Here is a 21,983-nt window from a genome sequence, read left to right on the forward strand (position 1 = left end):
ACATCCGGAATTCTACTGCATTTGTGCTTAAAGTGTGTTTTTCGTGGAAGAAGTTCATAATGAGGCCATTTCGGATCGACTTATGTGTAAAAGGTAATAAGTGGAACTGTCAAATCAAAGTCTTTGTGCGCATGCGCGCAAGGTCGATTCTGTCATGTGAATTCACTTTTGAAATCACGAGAGAAAGTGATCTTAACCTTCTAATAACCAGAGATGAAATGCGGAAAACATTCAAATTTATTTAATTGTTGCAATATTGACCGAAGATTTCTTATGAAATTACTATTTGAATTTTTTTGTAACTATTTGCAACTACATTATTTATTACATGCGATTTTATAGTGAACGTGTATTTTTCAGTAAAACTATATTTTCACTAGTAAAGTTCAAATACATTTTCACCAATAGATGTATTGAAAATACAATGTAACTGATAGACGCTAGTAAAATTATATGCTGCTCTAAAATGTCTATAAAACTCAATTAGACTGTTCAAACCCAAACTGATGCAACTCGCATACAAACTAAATCAACTCATCTCTCGAGGGAAAATAAGCGGAAGAAGAAGTAGTGAGAGATGTTGCATTTCGCATATTACTCCATGGTTTGCTTGCACTTCGATATCACACTATGCTTTAAAAATATTCTAGCTATCTTTACCGATATTACTACGGACTTATGATATAAGAGTATTGGTTAAAGTTAATTCAAACCGAATTTTGGTGAATAGGAGGGCGCAAAAACAATTATTACTTCTCAGAAGTCTTAAATTCATGTCAAAAGCAATATAATAGTGTCGGCGCCGTTGCAGTGGGAACGCTCGGTAACGAGCCTTCCACTGCGACGGTAATTCTCATTTATTATAAGTCGTAATATTGTTATAAAAAGTCTCAATATGAAAAATACCTAATCGAACGTTTCCACCGCAACAGAACGTTTTTATTGCTTTTGACGTAGTTTCTTTTACAGGTTAATCAATAAATCTTAATGGAAGCAACAACAAAAGTAAAGATGTAAATGTATTATTTTTGTTTATACTTTGTTGGAGAATTTGTTCTTTATAACTTACATAGTAAATATATTCAAATATTATATAACTTTATAACATTTTGTTATAAAAAAAGTTGAGGACTAACTTTTGGCCCAATTTCCTCGCGGACGTTTAAAAAAAAAAAAAAACCTCTTATGACTCTCTAGATTTTGCACAGTTTCCTGAAGACATTTTTCGCTTTTTCCACAATCTGTCAAATAAGTTTCTTAAACATTTTAGAACAGTATATAATTTCACAAGTGCCTATCAGTTAAATTATATTTTCGTATATATCTAATAGTGGAAATGTATTTGTACTATACGTATGATAAATTAAAATCATATAATTTTACTAGCATCCGCCAGATAAATTATATTTTCACTGGTAAAAATATATATCTCTCAATTCCAATATGTTTTCACTGATATATTTTAAAGATTTGATACTGTTTTTTTCACAGTTTTTTAAGGGATAACCTGAGAATTTATGATTTAGAATCAGGGAGGGGGGCAAAAGTTTGCTAGTAGATATTTGAGGCTGGCCGTTTTTTGTTAAGCTACGGTCCAACGATATCGAGGCGTAACTAAGTAATTTTAAAGCTAATTATAATAATTTTTAAACTTATTTGTAGTAAAAATATTGGTACTAAAGTTTGTGTAGCATATGTATGTAGATTATCAAGACATATTGAGAAAACCTGTCATGATCAATTCAGAATGTCCTGGTAAACCCAAATAGCTTAAAATCCCATAACCTTAACTAAAAACTATGAGACATTTATTTAGAAAAAAATAATACCGTGCTCAGACATATGCTAAAATGCAATGATTTATGCAAAATCTGATTATGTTCGTATTATTGCATAGCGTTGACCGCTTTTCACTTTTTAATTTGCTCGAACAGTCACGCGAGGGTTAACCACTCATATTGCTCGCGCTCTATGAGCGTTCGTTGGTTCAGTGTCGTTTCGTCTTCCAGTATGGCGGGAATTTCGCACTGAGCTCCAAAATTCGAAATCATATCCTGTTTCGAAACGCCCGCGTTAGTGCACAACTGTCAAATAGAACGTCAACACTAACAACTTTTTTATCGGCCATTAAGTAAATGCAAATTTTAATGATCTGCATTTTTTAAATTTAAAATAAAACAAAAATGATCAATTTAAAATCTTAATATATTTTTAGTGCAATCTCAGTTTTTATAAATGTGTGATTTAACCGACTGTTATATTTTTCAGTTAAATTAATACAATATTAAAAGGGTGATTCTTTAAAATGGATATTATAAAATATATGCTGTTTTTAGCTACGTGTGAGTATTAAAAATGCATTCGTTATTTTTCAATATTGTTTGTTTTGCTTTCTCATGACACAAAGTTGTGTGTTCATATGTCGTAACATTACATACCAAAGTATATAGATTTGTAAACAATCATGTGCTATTTAACAATACGTATCTTAATTCGGCGTACGTGACGATTTTTATATCGCTACATTTAATTTATGTAAGTGTACCGATCGATGACTATGTAACTGTTACATGCACAAAGTTTAATTGCAAAAAATCTGTAAAAAAATCAATGAAGCGTCTCTTCGCACGTTTTCTCTTTTGATAGAAATTGTTTTTATGTATATAATGTTAAACTTTATCACTTATTTCGGAATAAAAACACGTTGTGAAAGTTAATGCGTTTGATTCCAAGGTCCTTATGCTACAAATGACCTGTGGACATAGCACTAGTAACGATGTTTTCCTGAATTTGTTCACTTAATGATCAGTTTGTATTTTGAGACACGCGATTTGCTCAAAATATTGGAAACGACCTTAGAAAATCGCTCGAGCGTGTATTTTCTTTGATGAAACAATGCAAAGAAAAGTCCATGAACTTAGCATAAAATAACAAGCATACAAAAAAGTTTGACTGTGGCATAAAATTTGTGGCAGTTATATGCATATTAATTAATAACAACTCAATTCGTTCGCGTTTCCTTATTAAAAAAAAATGAATGTAGATCTTACCCCAGATTCGTTAATGTTGATTTATTTTAGGTGCAAGTGCTGCTATAATTCCAGAAGAACTTCCGTCTTTATTATCTGTGGCATATTCAAATATCCCACCAATTAAAAAGGGTATATTTTTAATACTTTTTGCATTCGATTATCTTAAAATATTAAATATATATATTATAATATATTTTCAGGAACTGATTCTAGAGTCGGGTTTGGTTTTAGTTTAGGCAATCATGCTGATTTTCAAGTTTTGTTCGAATTAGGTCCTCAATCTGAAACAAATCCAATAGGTATGATCTAATTCTGATCGGTCTATAGACAGGTTTTATTAACATGTAACATTTTTTAGGTACCAGTTATGCTTCGAGCAGTAAGCGACAAGTCAACGAGAGACCTAAAAAGTCGACCCAAAAGGACAAGGTCAGATCTAAACTGGTTCTTCTCGCATTAATCAATTAAATAAATAGTGCATTTTAACTTATTAATATTTTTTTAGGTTCCTGATTCGAATGCTGGAAACTTCTTGTCGAACTGGTCTCAAAACATGAAACGGAAGCAGACAGGAAAGCAGCCGTTCAAGCCTCTTCCTATACCGGGCGAAAGCGAAAACTCCAATCCACTGAGTGGTATAAATTTACTCAATTTGTTGACGAACGTCGGGCAAACCGGAGAAGAGACTATGGAAGGCGAAATCGTATTAAAGCAACCGCAGCCTTCGGACGTGTCCAAAGAGACCCTGACTCAATTGAAGCAGTTGTTTGGAGGAAAATATGCAACTCAACCTCCTGCCACAGATAGGCCCAGATTTGTGCAAAGAATGACGAGAAAACCAGCGATCAAAGTGCCAAAGCCAGTAAATAATGATGGCAAAACTTTCGAGAGATTGTCCTATTTCAACGTGAATGACGAAGAGAATGTGAATACCGAGAAGAGAAAAATCACAGAGGATCTCTCAGATGTCAGTTTGGATGATGAATAAATTTTATTTTATTTTATTGTATAACAAAGCTTGTGTAATAGCCATTTGTAATGTTAAAACTAAAACCAAAGCATTTGATCAAAACAATATTGCAAAAAGAAACTATTATATTTTAGTGCCACATGAATATTTGATGTTAATTTTAATTATTATTATTAAATAAAATAATTTTTCTTATAAAAACCACGCCCAATATTATTTATAATTTGGTAGAGACATCTATGAGCTAAAAGGTCTACATAGTTTTTATTAAAAATACTTTTTTATTTAATTATTTATATGTATTAGATAATATAGGAAAATTTAAAATGCAATTATAAATTTGAAAATATAATATTTATTTTTATGATATTATATTTATAAATAAAAAAATCTGGATGGAAGTTGTAAATTCAGAATTTAAAAAAATAGCATAAAATAAAGTAAAAACAGGGGAAAATAAGCGAAAGAAGTATAAGCAGACGTTGCATCTCGCATATTACTCCATAATTCGTCTGCACTTTGATATTACATTTGATGTTTTGAAATTATGATAGATATTCCAATATATATTACTTCGGACTTCTGATATGAGAGTATTGGTCAAAGTGTAATCAAACCGAATTTTGGTCAAGAGGAGGACGCAAAAACAATTATTACTTCATAGAAGTCAAAAATCCACGGCAAAAGCAATAACATCGTGTCACCGCCATGGGAATATCCTTTTGGTGAAACTTCGGTTTTAATATACTTTATTCAATGATCACTATAATAATATAGTAAGTCGCAATACGACCACTGTCTCGCTAAATTTTGATCCGCCCTGGAAAAAGCTAAAATGGCGTTCCAGTGGGAGTTTGACGACCAGCGGGGCATCATTCACTAATCATTCACATCGTTTTAAAAAATATATATTTTTCTTAATCTGATTTAATGTAAATGATGTATTTATATAAAAAATAATAATAAATTATAGAGTACGAAATAAATAAACATATACAAAATACTGAGAGCCTCTGAATTTAAAAAAAAGGAATAATGTATAAAAAAATATATAAACCAAATCAACGAAATTTAATAATAGATAAGTGTTTAAATCAATTATTAAAAATAATATAATAAAAAAGTTTAGGGATAGTGATGGTGACGGGTGGCAATTATATACAGATTTAGCCACTGCAGTGGTATTTTATTGATGATTTATGAAGTTTACATAATTATAAGGTGGACGCGTGACGATGCGTCCGAATGCGTGGAAGATTGCCAGTCGAGAGAATAACTGTCACGCCAGTGCTACTCAAGTGCCGATCAGTTTTGGCCATAACAAATCTAAATCGGCCCCCATAAAAGTAATAAAATGTAACTAAATTATTAACTATATATCATTTAGTAAAATAATACTGCAGCGGCTCAAAGTGTGTCTAATTGCCACCCATCACCTTCCGCACGGCAAACATGCTTTACGATTTAGTTACATGTTATTTGATGTTGATGTAAATGATCGACGGACGAGGCAAAACTAATCGTCAAACTTCCGTCATGGTTCGCCAAAGAATGTGCCGCCATACACCACCTTCACGCCAGTGTAACCAGAGTGCTGCCAATTTTTTTCCATAGTTAATAAATAATACATAGATCCACACAATAGTATTTAATACACCTTCATATATTCATTAAAAAAAAAACAACAACAACTATTAAAATATACATACTACAAAAATATCTCACGTAACTACAATTAATTTACTAATTTTATGTATCGGAGACTATGATTAAATTAATCTAATATTAATATAAGCACATATTGCTTTATATGCTGTATCACACATTTATTAAACGCTTCCAGGACATTACTTAAATATATCTAAATCAATTATGTTGTTAATTTAATATTTTTTTATTATTTTGTAAATTTACCACTTCAAACAAATTATTAAAAACTAGTGTTTTTATATTACTTATTTTTCAATCATGCTCAAAGATTTGTTCTATTTGGACCAATCATTAGTTTTAAACCGTCCTAACGTCGAGTGACAGCTAAAAACAGTTACAATGGCATTTATCAAAACAAGTATAATTATTTTTCTGATCTTAAGTAAAAATTGAAATGTTTACTCGACAGACAACTAACTTTTACTCACTTTTCCATGAATTGAAAATATCAGGCCGAAGCCAAGCTTATTATTTTCGGATTTTGAAAATATCAGATTCTGCGAGAGCTAAAAAAGTGTTACCTCGGACATTTGCCACCATAATAATACATTTCACCCATGACTAAATTTTTTGCTAGTTAATTAAATATTTCATATTTGCAGTTAAACTAGAAAACGACGAAGAAACGTTTGCTCCCATCGAGACGGTACAATGTCAAGGCCAGGTAATGGATCTAAATATGCCACTAGTTAAATCATGTAATATTTAATAATATTTTATTTTCAAGGTGTTAAATGTAAAACGCGAATACGACAACGAAGAAGCTACGTTTGAGGACGACTTGTTCGAAACAGGTTAGACATTGAACAGTATTTAGTGACATTTCATTTCAATATATTTCAACAATTATTTGATTTCAGAATTGCACGATGTTAAGGATATACTTAAGGCGAATACTATCAGTGTGGATAGATGTTATCAAATTAGCAATATCACCAAAGTAATAGTTTAATAGATATTTTTCATGTATTTCGATATTTACAACTTATTTACTGAGTACAATTTAAATTTTAGGAACCAAAAAAAGAAGAATCTACTATATTTCAACATGATGATTCTAATAAATATGAGTGTGACATATGTGGAAAAAAATTAAATTCTAAAAAACGTCTCACACGACATTTACTAACGCATTGCAACATTAATGATATTAAATGTGATACGTGTGGAAAAGCATTTAAATATAAAAGCATATTGTCGGAGCATATGATAATTCACAGCGATGTTCGTGATTTTGCTTGTGATAAATGCGGTAAAACATTTAAATCTCAAAAAAATCTTTCATCACATAAACAAATGCATAGCGATGTCCGTGACCATGAATGTAAAAAATGTGGGAAAACATTTAAAGTTAAATATTCCCTTTCACACCATATGCAAACGCACAGCGATGATGTCTTTGAATGTGACAAATGTGGAAAAGCAGTTAAATTTAAACAGTCCCTTCAACGCCATATGCGAACTCATAGTGAAGTTTGTGACTTTAAATGTGAAGAATGTGGTAAAGCATTTAAATTTAAACAGTTCCTTTTACAACATAAGCGAACTCATAGCCTCGTTTGTGACTTTGAATGTAATAAATGTGGTAAAGCATTTAAATTTAAGCAGCCACTATCACGCCATATGCGAACCCATAGTAATGTTTATGACTTTGAATGTGAAAAATGTGGAAAAGCATTTAAATGTAAAAGCACACTTATAAGACATCTGGTAAATCAGCGATGTTCGTGACCGAATGTAAGAATTGCTGAAAAGCATTCAAATTTTAAAGCAAATGTATGATAATTCACAATGATGACTACATTCTTAGATGTACCACGACTGCCGATCATTGGTATCATTCAACAATATTTAACATATTGTAATAACTTCAATAAAATACTTTTGCAGCACCTGATATGTGTCTAATTACTACCAGTCACCATCCGTCAGCCAAAATACTAAACAGTAACCATAATTGTATTTTTATTGTGAGCTTCTGATTTTTAATCTTGAGTCTTTTATGTATCTATACATGAATAAAGAAAAAGTATGCTAATCAGTCTGATCTGCCATCTTGTTTTTAAAATTGCTGCTACTAACGATCATTTCAATAATTGAAATAATTTTACAAACATACTAATTATATATAATATGCATGTTACTGGTTTATAACCGTTTTTATGTTTACAATTAGTTATTTGCTAAATTCAACAACAAAAAAATAAAAATATAAAACAAAACGATTATGGTTATAATTTAAGGGAAAAACACAAAACCCTTTACAATTTAAGCAAAGAAAAAAAAGAAATACAAGATTCTTGTAACAAGAAACAATAAAAATGGAATTATTGATATGCTATCTTAAAGTTTGTGCTTGTATTTAAATTCAATGTTATTTTTATTAACACGAAATTAGTGGGTTATTGTGGTTTCGGGAGATATATTTATAATATTTTATGAGCCGTTCAATGTTTTATCGTCGAAGTTCATTCATTTCGACGTCGACTGAGTAGCGCGTTTAGTGTTGATGAATTTCCAGAATACTTTAGGATCATTAATTATTTTTTTTGGCAACTTTTGTAATAATTGCGATGACAGGAAATTATCAAACAGTTAACGCGCGCTCTTAATGAACGAAATTCTTCGAGAGCAGACGGATGTCCCGATCTCTTCCATAACTTTTATTTTTAAACTTCATATAAACCGAATATTCACCGGTTACAATCACATTTTTCTTCCAACTTCCTTCCTGGAGTCTTCCAACTCTGATGAAAGTGGAGACACTCATTTCTTGGAAGAAGTTGTAGAGCTCCTGATTGTTTCGTATACACTAATCGTTGCTCTGGTATATAGCGCCATATATCCTGCCGAGTAATTTCTTCTCGAATATGTCAAGCAGACTTTCGTCAGCCCTGGTAAGTGTCCAGCTTTCTGAACCGGTCTGATCAGCGTTTTGCAAAGCAATATTTTTGTACAACGAGATGATGTCCTCGATTTGACTTGTTTTATTAGGCTGAAATAGCATTTATTTGCTGACACTACTCGTCTCTTGATCTTCTTGCTGACATCATTTGTACCTGTTAACAGTCATATGAAGTCGCTGACACTCAAAAGTGTACTCGTTCATTTCAAGATTTTCAGGATACTGTCTTCTCAAACTAGGCATAACCAACATGTATTTTGTTTTTGTTTCATTGATTTGTATCGATTTATTATACACATTTCCGGTTATATCAGTTTGGCATCTCGGATTACTTTTTATAGGGCAATGTTGAACAGATTGCACGCTAGAGCATTGAGTGTTCGCAAAGGTTTTGCTAGATCATTTGTACTCTCACTTGGCATTTGACATTTTTCATTGTGAGTTTCACCAAGGTTTTAGTTTTTTTGGTACACCCTACTGCGTACTCTTCAAATTATTTCACGCGTAAAAATCGCAACGAAAAAAACTACAAATTCTTTAATAACCACAATCGCAAAAAAGATAATCGTGTCAAATATAATAATACATTCCTTTAATTTTAATCATATTTTTGAGTTAATGTAATGAGTTATTAAAGTATTAATAGGGGAGGAGATAGTTTTTAATTGGAGCGTCAAATAACCTAGGGCCGGCCCTGGATCTAATATACAGTAAACCACTTCATAGAAGACCGTTAGGGAAGATTTCACAACAACGCACTAGCCCATTCTATTCTAGTCCATACCTAAAAGTAAATTATTCAATAAATCAAAGTTTACATAACTTCCAAACGACCATCCGCATACATTTCGATCGCTCACGCATTCCACCTCATTCGTAATTATGGTATTTTTATTTGCATTCAAATTTATCATTGGCGCCGGATGAAAATGTTATTATCTTCTGGCACTAATATGAATTCGCTCTTTAGGCAATTATTTATATTTGTATAAATTAAATTTAATTTGTCAGCAAAATTATTATTGACACAATTTATTTGATTTAAATTGAAAATATTACTAATCAAACTTATGTCAATATTGGCGCCAAGATGATAGATTTTTTCCGCAAAACATATTCAGACTCCGCATGAATCTTACAAAAAAACACGGCAGTGACGTATTTTAGTTGCTTTGGCGGAAAGTACAGCACGTATATAATGATTGTAGCAAATATATTGTTTGAATATGAATTATTATCAATTTTGTTTTGGCGCCCCCCTCAATCTTGCGCCTGGGGGTATATGCCCCTCCCTCTACGCTACTAATAAAATAAATCACGTAACTATAACTAATTCACTAATTTTATGTAACGGAAATTACGATTAAACCAATTTAAAATATTAATATAAACGAAAAATAGTGAAGCATTTATTGCTTTAGGCGCAGAAGCACACATTTAAACTCTTCCAGAACATAGTTAATTTAAATATATTTAAATTAACTATGTTTTTGATTAAATATTTTTCAAAATTACGATTAAAAAGTAGTGTTCTTATATTCCCTATTTTGTAGTTATGCTCAGAGGTTCGTTCTATTTGGACCAAACATTAGTTTTAAATATTCTAACGTTAAGTGACAACTTGAAGCAGTTACAATGGCATTTATCAAAACCGGTATAATTTATTTTCTGTTCTCAAGTAACAATTGAAATGTTTACTCGACAGACAACTCACTTTTCCATGAATTGAAAATTTTAGGCCGAAATGACATAATACTAAGGTGACCAGATTTTGAAAATATCAAAGAATCATTTCGAAAGTTTTCTTCATTTAAGGATTCTGCGAGAGCTATAAAATGGGTTACCTCGGACATTTTTGTTCGAGGCCGGCGTCTGGTCACCTTAATAATACATTTCACTCATGACTGAATTTTTTTATTAGTTAATTAGATATTTCATCTTTGCAGCTAACATAGAAAACGACGAAGGAACGTTTGCTTCCATTGACATGATACAATGTCAAGTCCAGGTAATGAGCCTATATATATGCCACTAGTTAATAAAGCATGTGATATTAAATAATATTTTGTTTTCAAGGTGTTAAATGTAAAACGCGAATACGACAACGAAGAAGTTACATTAATAGACGACATGTTCGAAGCAGGTTAGATATTAAATAATATTCAATCATAATTCATTTCAATATATTTCAACAATTATTTGACTTCAGAAATACACGACGTTAAGGATATACTTATGGCGAATACTATCAGCACGGAAAGATGTTATCAAATTATCAACAACACCAAAGTAATAGTCGAATAGATATTTTTCATGTATTTCGATATTTATAACTTATTTAATGAATACAATTTAAATTTTAGGAACCGGTAAAACAAAAATCTACTACATTTCTTCTTGATGATTTTAATAATTATGAGTGTGATATATGTGGAAAAATATTAAATTCTAAAAAACGTCTCATACGACATTTGCCAACTCATAGCAACATTTGTAATATTGAATGTGAAAAATGCGGAAAAGCGTTCAAATATAAGAGCACATTGTCAGAGCATATGATAACTCATAGCGATGTTCGTGATTTTGCATGTGATAAATGTGGTAAAGCATTTAAATCTCAAAAGAATCTTTCATCACATACCAAAAAGCATCGCGATGTCCATGTCTTTGAATGTAAAAAATGTGGAAAAGCATTTCAATTTCAATATTCCCTTTCAAACCATATGCAAACGCATATCGATGATATCTTTGAATGTGAAAAGTGTGGAAAAGCATTTAAATATAAAAGCAAATTGTCATTACATATGGTAACTCACAGTGATCTTTGTGTTTTTGCATGTGAAAAATGTGGAAAAGTATTCAAACATCGGTTCTATCTTTCACAACATATAAAAATACATAGCGAAGTCCGTGACTTTGAGTGTAAAAAATGTGGAAAAGCATTTAAATTTAAATATTCCCTTTCACACCATATGAAAACTCGTTGTGACGTTAATGTCTTTGAATGTGAAAAATGTGGAAAAGAATTCAAATATAAAAGCAAATTGTTAAATCATATGATAACACACAGCGATGTTCGTGATTTTGCATGTGAAAAATGTGGTAAAGCATTCAAATGTCGATTCAATCTTTTTCAACATATAAAAATGCATAGCGACGTCCGTGACTTTCAATGTAAAACATGTGGAAAAGCATTCAAACATAAAATCTCACTTTTACTGCATTTAAAAAGCCATAGGGATGTCAGTGGCATTACATGTAAAGCATTAAAATATAAACAGTCTCTCTCACCACACCATATGCAAACTCATAGCGATGGTTATGTCTTTGAATGTGAAAAATGTGGAAAAGCATTTAAATTGAGACAGTTCCTTACACAACACATGCGAAGTCATAGCGACGTTTGTGATTTTGAATGTGAAAAATGTGGAAAAGCATTTAAATTTAAACAGGCCCTTTCACGCCATATGCAAACTCATAGTGATGTTCGTGACTTTGAATGTGAAAAGTGTGGAAAAGCATTTAAATGTAAAAGCTCACTTTCAAGACATCTGGTAGCCCGGCGATGTTCGTAACTTGTTGAAAAGCATTCAAATTTAAAAGCAAACTATCAAACTCACTACATTCTTAGGTGGACCAGGACATGAGTGCTACGGCCGGCTGGATCTTGTCCGCCGATCGTTCGTATCATCCTTCAACAATTTTTAATAAAAGTAACCATAAGTTCTGATACTTTATGACACTTTCGGTTGCTTGCTATCAACTGAAGAGATCTTCATCATTTTCATGGATCTTTTATTAAAGCACCTACACAAAAAAAAACATTATTTAATTTAGTACTATTAGTTTTTCTCTTTTTTGTATTAATACCCTAATAACGAAAAAGTTTGTTAAGTCAGTGATCCGCCATCTTGTTTCAAAGATTGCAGCTACTAAAAAAAATGTAAAAACCATTGCTTTCCTCAAAAACTTAACAGGGAAAAAACGTCTGGAAAAATAAAAATAAAATGAAAAATAAACAAATGCATTTATTCAGTTGGTTTGTTATCCACCTTGATCCACCTTCCCGTTCTAAAATGGTAGCTATTCAAAAAACAACATTAATCCTTCAAAGACATTGGTTGTTTTACGACCGGCTTTGATGTCAATGTGGGCTTGACATTTTTTAGCTGTTTTTAAAATAATTTTAATCTATTTTCCAATTTTTTACTTCGGAAACATTAGGTAATAGTTTAAAAAGAGACAAATTTTTGGTTCTATGACCAAATACATATTTATTCAACATCTAGAATTTATAAAAAATGGTCTACCTAGGATTGCTCAGCAGATGCAGCGAGTGCTTGATGCAATAGTCTGTGTCGCGACGTATCACTGAACATCTTGTATAATTCATTATTATTTAGACCAGTGATGGCGAACCTATGACCTGCGGGTCAGACACTGACCCAAGCAGGATTTTTAAATGACCCACACGTGGATTATTATAAACTGATTTTTTTATATTCTATTTATATTGTCTATTCTCTCTTTTATATAATGAAAGTCGAATTTATAAAAAAATATTTCCTGTGCAAATACACTGCACCTGTGTATGATATTCATGGTCGTAAAATGTCGTGTTTTGTAGTAAAAAGTAGTTTTTAATTCACCATCAGTAAATGTTTTTTGGATTACAATGATATTTAGATTAGAAATGGAATTTTATTGTAATTTTTCACCGAAGAGCATTGTTTCACCAACATAATTTAAAATATACAGTCTTTCGGACACATAGAAATGGACTTATAGATAAACATCCTGAGAACTGCATTCGAATGGGAGTGATTAGTTTATTTAAAAGTGAATATGAATTTTCATGTCAAGTTACCATTTAAAGTTATGATTTTGTATTCACTAATAATTTTCAGATATTTTTTTTGTTATAATTATAAATAATACATTATATTTGTATTTTAACCATTCTCCCCTCCCCCTTTCCAAGTGACGTCACTGACATAGTGACCCACGAGCTAGTACTAAAAAAAATAATGAATAAAATTTGGCCCACTTCACAAAAAGGTTCGCGATCAATGATTTAGACTATACTTACAAATAAATAGTTTTACCAATAAATAATTAATTATATATTAAAATTCAAGTTTTTTTAATTTATAGTTGTAACGTATGACATCTATTGAGTACAAAAATATTTTATAATTTATTTGAAACTTAATTGTATATTTATTTATTACATAATTATAAGTCTTTTTTATTAACCGCAAATATTAGTAATAAAATCGCTTAAAGAATAATTTATTTTTTAGGCGATTTTATTACTAATATTTGTTGTTCATAAAATCTAATAATTAGGTAATAAATAAATGTATAGTAAAGTTTCAAACCAATTATAGAATTTATTTTGTTATCAATAGATGTCATACGTTTTTTATAAATCGGTATTTTAATATTATTGATTTTATCATCAAGTTTTTAACATTAATACATTAAAGTTTAATTTATAATAGCGTTTGTTACGTTTGTGAAAGCACAGTTCATTTTTTATTTTAAAGTAAATAGTATCACAAAGTCTTGTTGTTTTTTTACAATAAAATAAATGCAGTATTTTTTTTACCATATTTTTTTTGCATTTTCTAATATGGTAATTAAAATTTTGATGCTATGATGTTGCTTTTCCTAACATGAACTTTTAACCTCAATTTAAATACTTTTCATTTATAGCCTTATATTTTTCTATTATTAAAATTGAATTATTTTTTCTCAAGATAAACTAAATATATTTTTTGGACATGGTTAAAATAATCCAATAAACATGACAAAGATGCAATTTAATCAAAACCATAAAAATCTCAACGACTCATAAAACATTATTATATTAACTTACTCTTAATTATTGTGTGGTCGTCCTTGTCGTTGTTTTTCCTATATTTTCCTGTTTTTTAATCGATGACTAATTTCATGCAAATAATTGTATCAAACTGAACACGCATTGTACTTAAACGTAAATTATTAATACGTTATATATAATTATGCAGCTCACAATATGCGTATCTTCAACGATGCGAACCTTATATTACTTCCTTTGAAAAACAACATCTACTTTTTTTTAAAATTAGTTTTATTTTTCAAATATCCGGTTCACGAGAATCTTTATTTCGTGACGCTTATCGTATAAAAGCATGAGACAAGAACTGCGATATTGGGAATGTTCATCTATAAATCCATCAATAATTGTACTCTAAACCGTTGGACCACATTTTAACAAAAAAATAAGGCCCGTGCCGATTATTTCCGCCACATCCTCGAATTTTACATTCCAGGAATAGCAACGTTGGCAAATGTACCTATATAAAATATTCACGTAAAAGAGTCAGACGACCGAGGATTGAAAGGGTCTTCCCGTCGAGGTCCACCAAAAGACTTCTGCCTTTTGTAACTAAATATGTTTGATTTGTATAATTAAAAAAAAATATATTTTTCTCTTCCACTACCCATGCAGTGTGTGCTGAGTTGCTGAAGGATGAGTGTATCTTACATTTGTACTTGAAATAATGTCTTCAAAAACAAGCTTGTGCTAATTTATGCTTTACGTTAAATGATGCCAGTTGTAGCGCACTTATTTTACTCTATAAACAAATTCACTGATGAAGAAAAAGCTACTTGTTATATAAATGAATTAATAAATTCCCCTGAGATTTTTTCATTTGCGATCTTCTTAAGCAAAATAATGCATCATTTTTTAGGTTTTGATTTTTTAGCAATTTAATTTGCTACCACATAATTTGTCTTGACTAATGATACAGCTTTTGAAGTCATTTTTTAAGTTGAGGTTGTTGCGACGTAAGCCATTTTTTCATATTTACTATTTTTTATTTACGTCAGTTCTTTAAAATGTGAATACATTTGAACATAATGACTTTTCAAATTAGTCTTTATAAATAGATACTAATTATATTCATATAATATATAGCACTTTATGATTGCATTACATAAAAAATATTCATCAGTCCATTTTTCGTAGAATCGTCTCTTTTCGTCCACTATGTTTGTTTCCATTTTATCAGTTTTATTTGTAGATGATGTATTTTGATGAAAAAAATATTATCAACAATATTTTGGTTACCGAAATTTATATGTCTCATAAATATGTAATATTAATTTGAATCAGAAGTTAAAAAACTCACGAGAACTATATTTTAAATTTAAATTACAGAGATCTATTATCTACCTACTAAAGTTAAAAATGTAATCTCAGATAAAACAAATCGTCTTAAAGTTTCCATTAGTTAAATTTTCCGCAGCGCAATCAAATAATATATATTTATAATACATACATAAAAATACGTCATGTAGTAATTGAAAGTTTAATCACAGATCACCGATTCTTAGACTTAGACACCGTATTTTCACAAAAAAATGTGTATTTCATACTAATATTTACTTCATATATATGATAGTGCTAGAAATTGTGTGTTATGTATCAATGTTTATTGTAAATATGAATTGATTTATCTTTGGTTATGGTACAATGCAAGATAAATATTTGTACATACTCCACAACTCTCTTATTCATCTGGAAAATATGTTTAGTTAATTCGCTACTGTTTGGAAGTCATTGGACATATTGTCAAGTGATCGAGGCAATAATCCTGACTGGAATATTTAAAGGCGATAATGTGTGTATTTTAGGAACTTAACTGTTTTATAGAGATTTACCTGTTTGCTTAAGGAGAATTCAATTTTAAAATCGCTAACTATGACAATAAATATTGCTCAATGTGACATTATTGTCTTTAAAGAATGCTTCTCTTGCGGTCAATTTTAGTATCATAGTTTCACGAACGGAGCATCCAAAATGTATGTATGATATCATATATGCTGTCAGATATGAATAATGTCAGACTTAAAATTTATTGATAATAAATTCACTGAAGCGTTGAACTTTTTATGATACTTTTTTTAAAAATAGTTTCTAAAATATTTATAAAAATGTGCTGCAGTCACATAATGCCAGAAATAGGTTTTACGTCTCGGTAACTAGAAAATGTCTAGAACTAGGGACGTCATTTAAGGATGGGAGACTTGTGAAGCCACTTGCCCCCCTTGAATTTGTCCAGAAAAATGTATGTCATTTAATGGAATACTATGAAATTTGATTAGATCGAAATTTTAAAGAAAACTACCACTGATTAAATAAATTCCCCATCCCTTCCCATTTAAGAAAGCTAAAATGCCATCCTTAATTCTAAATCAGAAATTATCATGTTATCCCTCAAGGAAAACCTAAAAAAAACAATCTTGAATCTATCCTGAAAATATTTTTTTAAATATCTCATTTCAGTGAAATTATATTGGAATACATTTTCACCGGTAGATATATATTTTTACCAGTATAAATATAATTTATCTGGCAGTTGCTAGTAAAATTATATGTATTTAATTTGTTCATATGTAGTAATGCGATGTATAAATGTTACGGTGCTGTTAATTACATGCGATGTATAAATGTTACGGTGAATGTGTATTTTTTGGTGAAGTTATATTTTCACTAGTGAAGACAAAATACATTTTCATCAGTAGATATATATTTCTACCAGCGAAAAAATAATTTAACTGATATGCCATATGTGTTGCTCTAAAATGTCTATGAAACTTAATTTGACAGTTGCGAAACGTACATTTACTGTTTAAACCCAAACTTTTGTGCTAGCTTCTGTATCGTTAATCTCGAACCTGCTTTGTTGACAATACATAGATATTTATTGTCAAAATTTCTAGAACGAAATTTTTGGAACCACATTCAACACTTCAGGAATGTAATTTGTGGGTGGGGGGGAGCTGGTGACACACAAAACTTAATGAAAGTATTAAAGCTATTTATAGATTTAGAACCTTCATTAGTTCAAGTCCAATATACAAAATAAGACAACTCATCTCTCAGGGGAAAATATTCGGAAAAAAGTACAGACAAACGTCGCGTCTCGCATATTGCTCCATAGTTGCCCTGCACTTATATTAAACTATGTTTTAAAAATATGATAGCTATCTTTACCGATATTAGTATGGACTTTTAATATGAGAGTATTGGTTAAAGTATATTCAAACCGAATTTTGGTCAATAGGGGAGCGCAAAAACAATTATCACTTCTCAGGAGTCAAAAATTCACGTCAAAAGTAATAAAATCGTGTCGGTGCCATCGCAGTGGGAACGCTCGGTAACGAGCGTTCCCACTGCGACGGTGTCGGCACGATTTTATTGCTTTTGGCGTGAATTTTTGACTTCTGAGAAGGGATAATTGTTTTTTGCGCTCTCCTATTGGTCAAAATTCGGTTTAGATATTCTTAATAATAATACGTAATATTGTAATAGTTCTAATATGAGCGTTTCTACTGCGACGACACGATTTTATTTCTTTTGACATGGATTCTAAATTTGACCAGAAAATAGAATGAAATACTATGAATTGTAATAACATGTAAATATTAAAAAACAAACACTAATTAACCAACTTTTGCACACCCCCCCCCCCTGGAATAATCTGAAATGACCTCCTTGTCTTTTGTTTAATGTTTACTGTTTTTCCATAATCAAAAATAAATTTAAAAATTGAAGCTTTCGTACACTAAATGTACATACATGTCAATAATGGAAAAATAACTTAAAATAACTTAAAAATAAACATTTACTGTAACATTTATATATCGCATTTAAATAAATAATGATAAATATGTAAATGTATAAATTTTACGTATGGGGAAGTTGAAATTATATAGTTTTAATTGTATCTGTAAGATAAATTATATTTTCACTGCTAAAAATATAGTGACTAGATTATTGCACAAACAAAAATTGCGCACAGCGAAAATTTTGCACATAGACGATTGTTTGATTGGCCAATATATTTTACTTTTAATTCCAACTGCTTTTTATTTTTCTCTTTTTTTTAAGTAAAAAAAAATAGTTATAGATAATGTAAGTAGTATTAAAATTTTTAAATATTTTTAAACGTGATATTTTTAAATCAAAACCATATCAACATCTGTCATTTTTAGCCAAATTCAAGGGGGGCAAATGCCTCCATCTGAACCTCCCCCATAAATGCCGTCCCTGGGTTCCAATAAGTCACAGCACGATATACATCAGTGGATCATTCAGCATCATCACGACATATCATAGCCGACAATAATTCAACTCAGCACTCCAGCGAAGACTCTCTGACTTTCAAGACCTTTTATTTAAATTCCACCGCCAGATAATGACAGCTACATTCATTTACATATGTGATAATTAAATAGCTGTTCCTCTGATTTTTAGCTTGCTGATCCATGACTCTTCTTCAGACACATTTCATTCACTGTTACTCAATTATTATAATACATACATTAGAAATATATCATATACTCTTCTGTAAATTTAATATTATTCGCCAATGGTTATTTTCCAACGCATCGATTAGAATATAGTAATCCGTTCGCTGAAACATCGTCGTGGAAAATTAATTGCTTCGTGATCTTTTCGCGCTAATTTCTCATCGTGTCCGGAAGAAAAATCTGACTCATAGGTACATTTTACAACCCCGTCAAACAAGTCACTTATACGCGCAGTGGAGGTGGTCTTCAACCCGCGACGACTACTTTTTCCGAGACGCCAGTCGACTCACGACAACCGACTGCGACGCCAGTCGATCGCGAGGGTAGTGAAAAGTTATACCATTAGTCTCTGGAGTAGTGAATGTTAAGTGAGGTGAGAGGCATTAACAATTTTATTCATAATATTGCATAAAAAGGGATATTCTCGCGTGAGACCAAATAGGAAAGGACCTTAAGTGAGCAACAGATACGACAGTAACCTTAAGACCGTAAGGTTCTTGATTTTCTATGAGTAAACATTGAAATATTATAAACTAGGTATAGACCTTGTTTACTTATTTTACATAAATTGCAGTGAAAGATTATTTAAAACGTTTTAACTAGTAATAAACAGATCACTTTATAATATACGTTTATGGGTATTTTCATGGCACAATAAAAACATTTTTTTAATAAAGTATAAATATGCTAATTTTATTTAATTCTACAAAGTCTCTTCCATTTGGAAAAAATGACTTTTATATTTTTTAATTTATTCCAAGATAAGTAACAAGCACTAGATACAATCGTGATTTTTTCAGTATAATATCATCATATTTCACTTTTATTCTATTTAAAACTGATAATTATGATCATAAATTATTATTTCATTTTACATATTTATATATTTTGCTACAAAGATAAAATAAATATTTTTTTATTGACATTGAATGCTAAAGATAATACCTAATACACTTAATGCAAATGATCCAATTTATTAAAATAATAGAATAAAAACCTATATAGTCTAAATTAAAAATAGTAATTATTATATTATAGCCATAAAATACTATAATAAAAAAATGCATATAATAGCAACAAAAAAAATGTCTTACTATAGTTTTTAGTATACAAAACTAATGCGCAAAATGTTATGAATTATAAAAATAATATTTTTTAAATATATCGCTAAAGCAAAATAATACTTTTTTTTTTATTTAAAAAATAGACCAGATCTAAATTTATTTATTTTATCTTTATAGCAAAAATATGTCGTATAGTGTAATTTTGTAATCAAGGTTTGAAGCTTCCCCACTCGTCGATCTCACTTGAAATTTTGTATAGAATTTTCAACATTTATTTGAGAATACCTATTTATTTACATCTTAAAGTGATTTAAATTTATTTTATATTAATATTTAAACTTAATAATGTTTTTTTTTATTTATTTTTAGATCAATATTATTATTTTATTTGAGTAAATGATATTTTTATTGTCTGCTAAATAATTTGTATTAAAAAAATAAACTTTATTATTTTTGCATAAAAATTACATTAACAATAATTTTATTTTCTTTACATACTCAATACATTTTATATGCTATTGCCAAAATTTTAGCATAAAATTCTGTATACCTAAATTAATAACTTATAACCTTAAAATGCATTTTTATGGTCAATTCAATTTTAAATAAATACAGGCAATGATACGTGTAAATTAAATATAAAACTCGACATTGAGTGGCAAAATTCTTGATAATTGAATTTGCTTCTTGAAATCAGTGTTAATTTTCCATTCACATATTTAAGCTTAAAGAGTTCAATACAAAAACATGTATATAATTGCAGGATAAACTAATCTGTTTTTTTCTGTAAATAATATACAGTTTATGTTTACAACAAATATTAAAAATAATTTTATTCAATTTTTCAACTCATAGTAAGCTCAAAAATCGTATTTTTAATCATTGAAATCATATCCTGGTTAGTATTTTTTTTAATATAGATTTACATATTTAATATGATCTTCAAAAGCGCGTTGATTTAATAGAAATGATATTTTACAACTAGGAAGAGGATTACTAAAAAATTTAAATTATTATTAGATGATAGATTTATTTTGACATGAAACGAGTTTTCTTGCAAAATTTGTGTCAATTTATTTTGCAATCAAACCTTATGAATTTGTTATTATATTTACTGCAGAAGTTTGTTCAAAATGTCTTCCGGCCTTTCGAAATAAATCTGTTCATGATATAATATAAATTAAGAAATACGGATATTATATTATATGTATCTTGAACTTTATCTAAATTTATTAAGGATATATTTAATAGTAGGTATTAATATTACCATATTAATAAATCTATATGCATTCATAACATAATTTATAGTATTTTAAAAAATAAAAATAACTACAACCACGATTATCTCGTTAGTCGTGTATATAATAATATGTATTATCTTACACACACATGGGTCAATAACATTCGTTACATTGAATAGATTTACCATCGATTTTTTATAACCTTGGCCGCTTATTGGTATTGAATTAACGGATTTTACGTCATTAAATTATAAGTGACGTCACAGACTTGGCCAAATCAATTGCATGATTTCTTGCAATTTTAATAATACATATAAATAATTGATCGTTTAGCTGGGTGCTTACCTTGCTCCATTGAAATCCAAGACTGAAAACAAGGAGAACATCGTTTCGATTTTTTTTATACAACACTTGTAAGACCAAAAGTAACCTGTTAAAAACAAGTTCTCCTTCGGGATTCCCCATTATTGGATGACGAAGCCTTAAAGCTGCATATTGTTGTATCATATTGTGGCATAAAATATAAATGCTATGACTTATGGAATATTATATACTGAAAATATTTATGGCGCTTTATTGACTTGGATTTATAGAATCGTTTTTCAATATTGCTTAGTTGAAAACACATCAATTACTATCAATAAAAACGTACTTTATAGCATATGTAATTTAAAATGCAATAATAGTAAACTA

At 29.9% G+C, this 21,983-nt stretch overlaps 3 protein-coding genes and 1 long non-coding RNA gene across 7 annotated transcripts in view; all 4 read left to right on the top strand.

Moving 5' to 3' along the window:
- Window positions 1-1,936: 1,936 nt before the first annotated feature.
- snsl (snustorr snarlik) lies at window positions 1,937-4,203 on the top strand. Of its 2 annotated transcripts, none has more exons than XM_088197017.1 (6): window positions 1,937-2,131; window positions 2,269-2,342; window positions 3,081-3,161; window positions 3,233-3,331; window positions 3,391-3,461; window positions 3,538-4,203. In XM_088197017.1, exons 2-6 carry the CDS (start codon window positions 2,306-2,308, stop codon window positions 4,018-4,020), a joined length of 771 nt encoding a protein of 256 aa, XP_088053143.1. In that variant the 5' UTR covers window positions 1,937-2,131; window positions 2,269-2,305; the 3' UTR covers window positions 4,021-4,203. The 2 variants fall into 2 exon arrangements, with proteins under 2 accessions (XP_088053143.1, XP_088053144.1); XM_088197018.1 differs by having other exon boundaries at window positions 1,982-2,072.
- A 1,802-nt stretch (window positions 4,204-6,005) lies between these two features.
- Window positions 6,006-6,664, top strand: LOC148229121 (uncharacterized). The gene is made up of 4 exons (XR_015811301.1): window positions 6,006-6,070; window positions 6,315-6,376; window positions 6,440-6,506; window positions 6,573-6,664. It is a non-coding gene; the product is annotated as an uncharacterized LOC148229121 (long non-coding RNA).
- A 3,528-nt stretch (window positions 6,665-10,192) lies between these two features.
- Window positions 10,193-12,439, top strand: LOC148229122 (uncharacterized). 2 transcript variants are annotated; one of them, XM_088196838.1, is made up of 5 exons: window positions 10,193-10,271; window positions 10,564-10,625; window positions 10,694-10,760; window positions 10,827-10,906; window positions 10,981-12,439. In XM_088196838.1, exons 1-5 carry the CDS (start codon window positions 10,253-10,255, stop codon window positions 12,190-12,192), a joined length of 1,440 nt encoding a protein of 479 aa, XP_088052964.1. In that variant the 5' UTR covers window positions 10,193-10,252; the 3' UTR covers window positions 12,193-12,439. The 2 variants fall into 2 exon arrangements, with proteins under 2 accessions (XP_088052964.1, XP_088052965.1); XM_088196839.1 differs by having other exon boundaries at window positions 10,270-10,377.
- A 6,809-nt stretch (window positions 12,440-19,248) lies between these two features.
- The window catches only part of LOC148229123 (scavenger receptor class B member 1-like), a 57,220-nt gene continuing 54,485 nt past the window's right edge, over window positions 19,249-21,983 (top strand). The window contains exon 1 of one of the 2 annotated variants that reach the window (XM_088197449.1): window positions 19,249-19,358. The gene's annotated coding sequence lies outside the window, so the exon portion shown is untranslated. Of the gene's footprint in view, window positions 19,474-21,983 lie in introns of both variants that reach the window. The other variant, XM_088197450.1, reaches the window with a different exon arrangement.

Source organism: Plectrocnemia conspersa, unplaced genomic scaffold (assembly GCF_051122295.1).
Source record: "Plectrocnemia conspersa isolate PC_06_02 unplaced genomic scaffold, ASM5112229v1 ptg000011l, whole genome shotgun sequence".
Taxonomy (NCBI): domain Eukaryota; kingdom Metazoa; phylum Arthropoda; class Insecta; order Trichoptera; family Polycentropodidae; genus Plectrocnemia; species Plectrocnemia conspersa.

What these genes read in the sequence shown, in the direction of transcription:
- snsl (XM_088197017.1), top strand. Translation starts at nt 2,306, where the DNA reads ATGGATATTATAAAATATATGCTGTTTTTAGCTACGT. An exon ending in TATGCTGTTTTTAGCTACGT is followed by an intron (nt 2,343 to 3,080) that starts GTGAGTATTAAA and finishes GATTTATTTTAG; the next exon opens with GTGCAAGTGCTGCTATAATT. An exon ending in ATCTGAAACAAATCCAATAG is followed by an intron (nt 3,332 to 3,390) that starts GTATGATCTAAT and finishes AACATTTTTTAG; the next exon opens with GTACCAGTTATGCTTCGAGC.
- LOC148229122 (XM_088196838.1), top strand. An exon ending in AGACGACATGTTCGAAGCAG is followed by an intron (nt 10,761 to 10,826) that starts GTTAGATATTAA and finishes ATTTGACTTCAG; the next exon opens with AAATACACGACGTTAAGGAT. An exon ending in AAATTATCAACAACACCAAA is followed by an intron (nt 10,907 to 10,980) that starts GTAATAGTCGAA and finishes TTTAAATTTTAG; the next exon opens with GAACCGGTAAAACAAAAATC.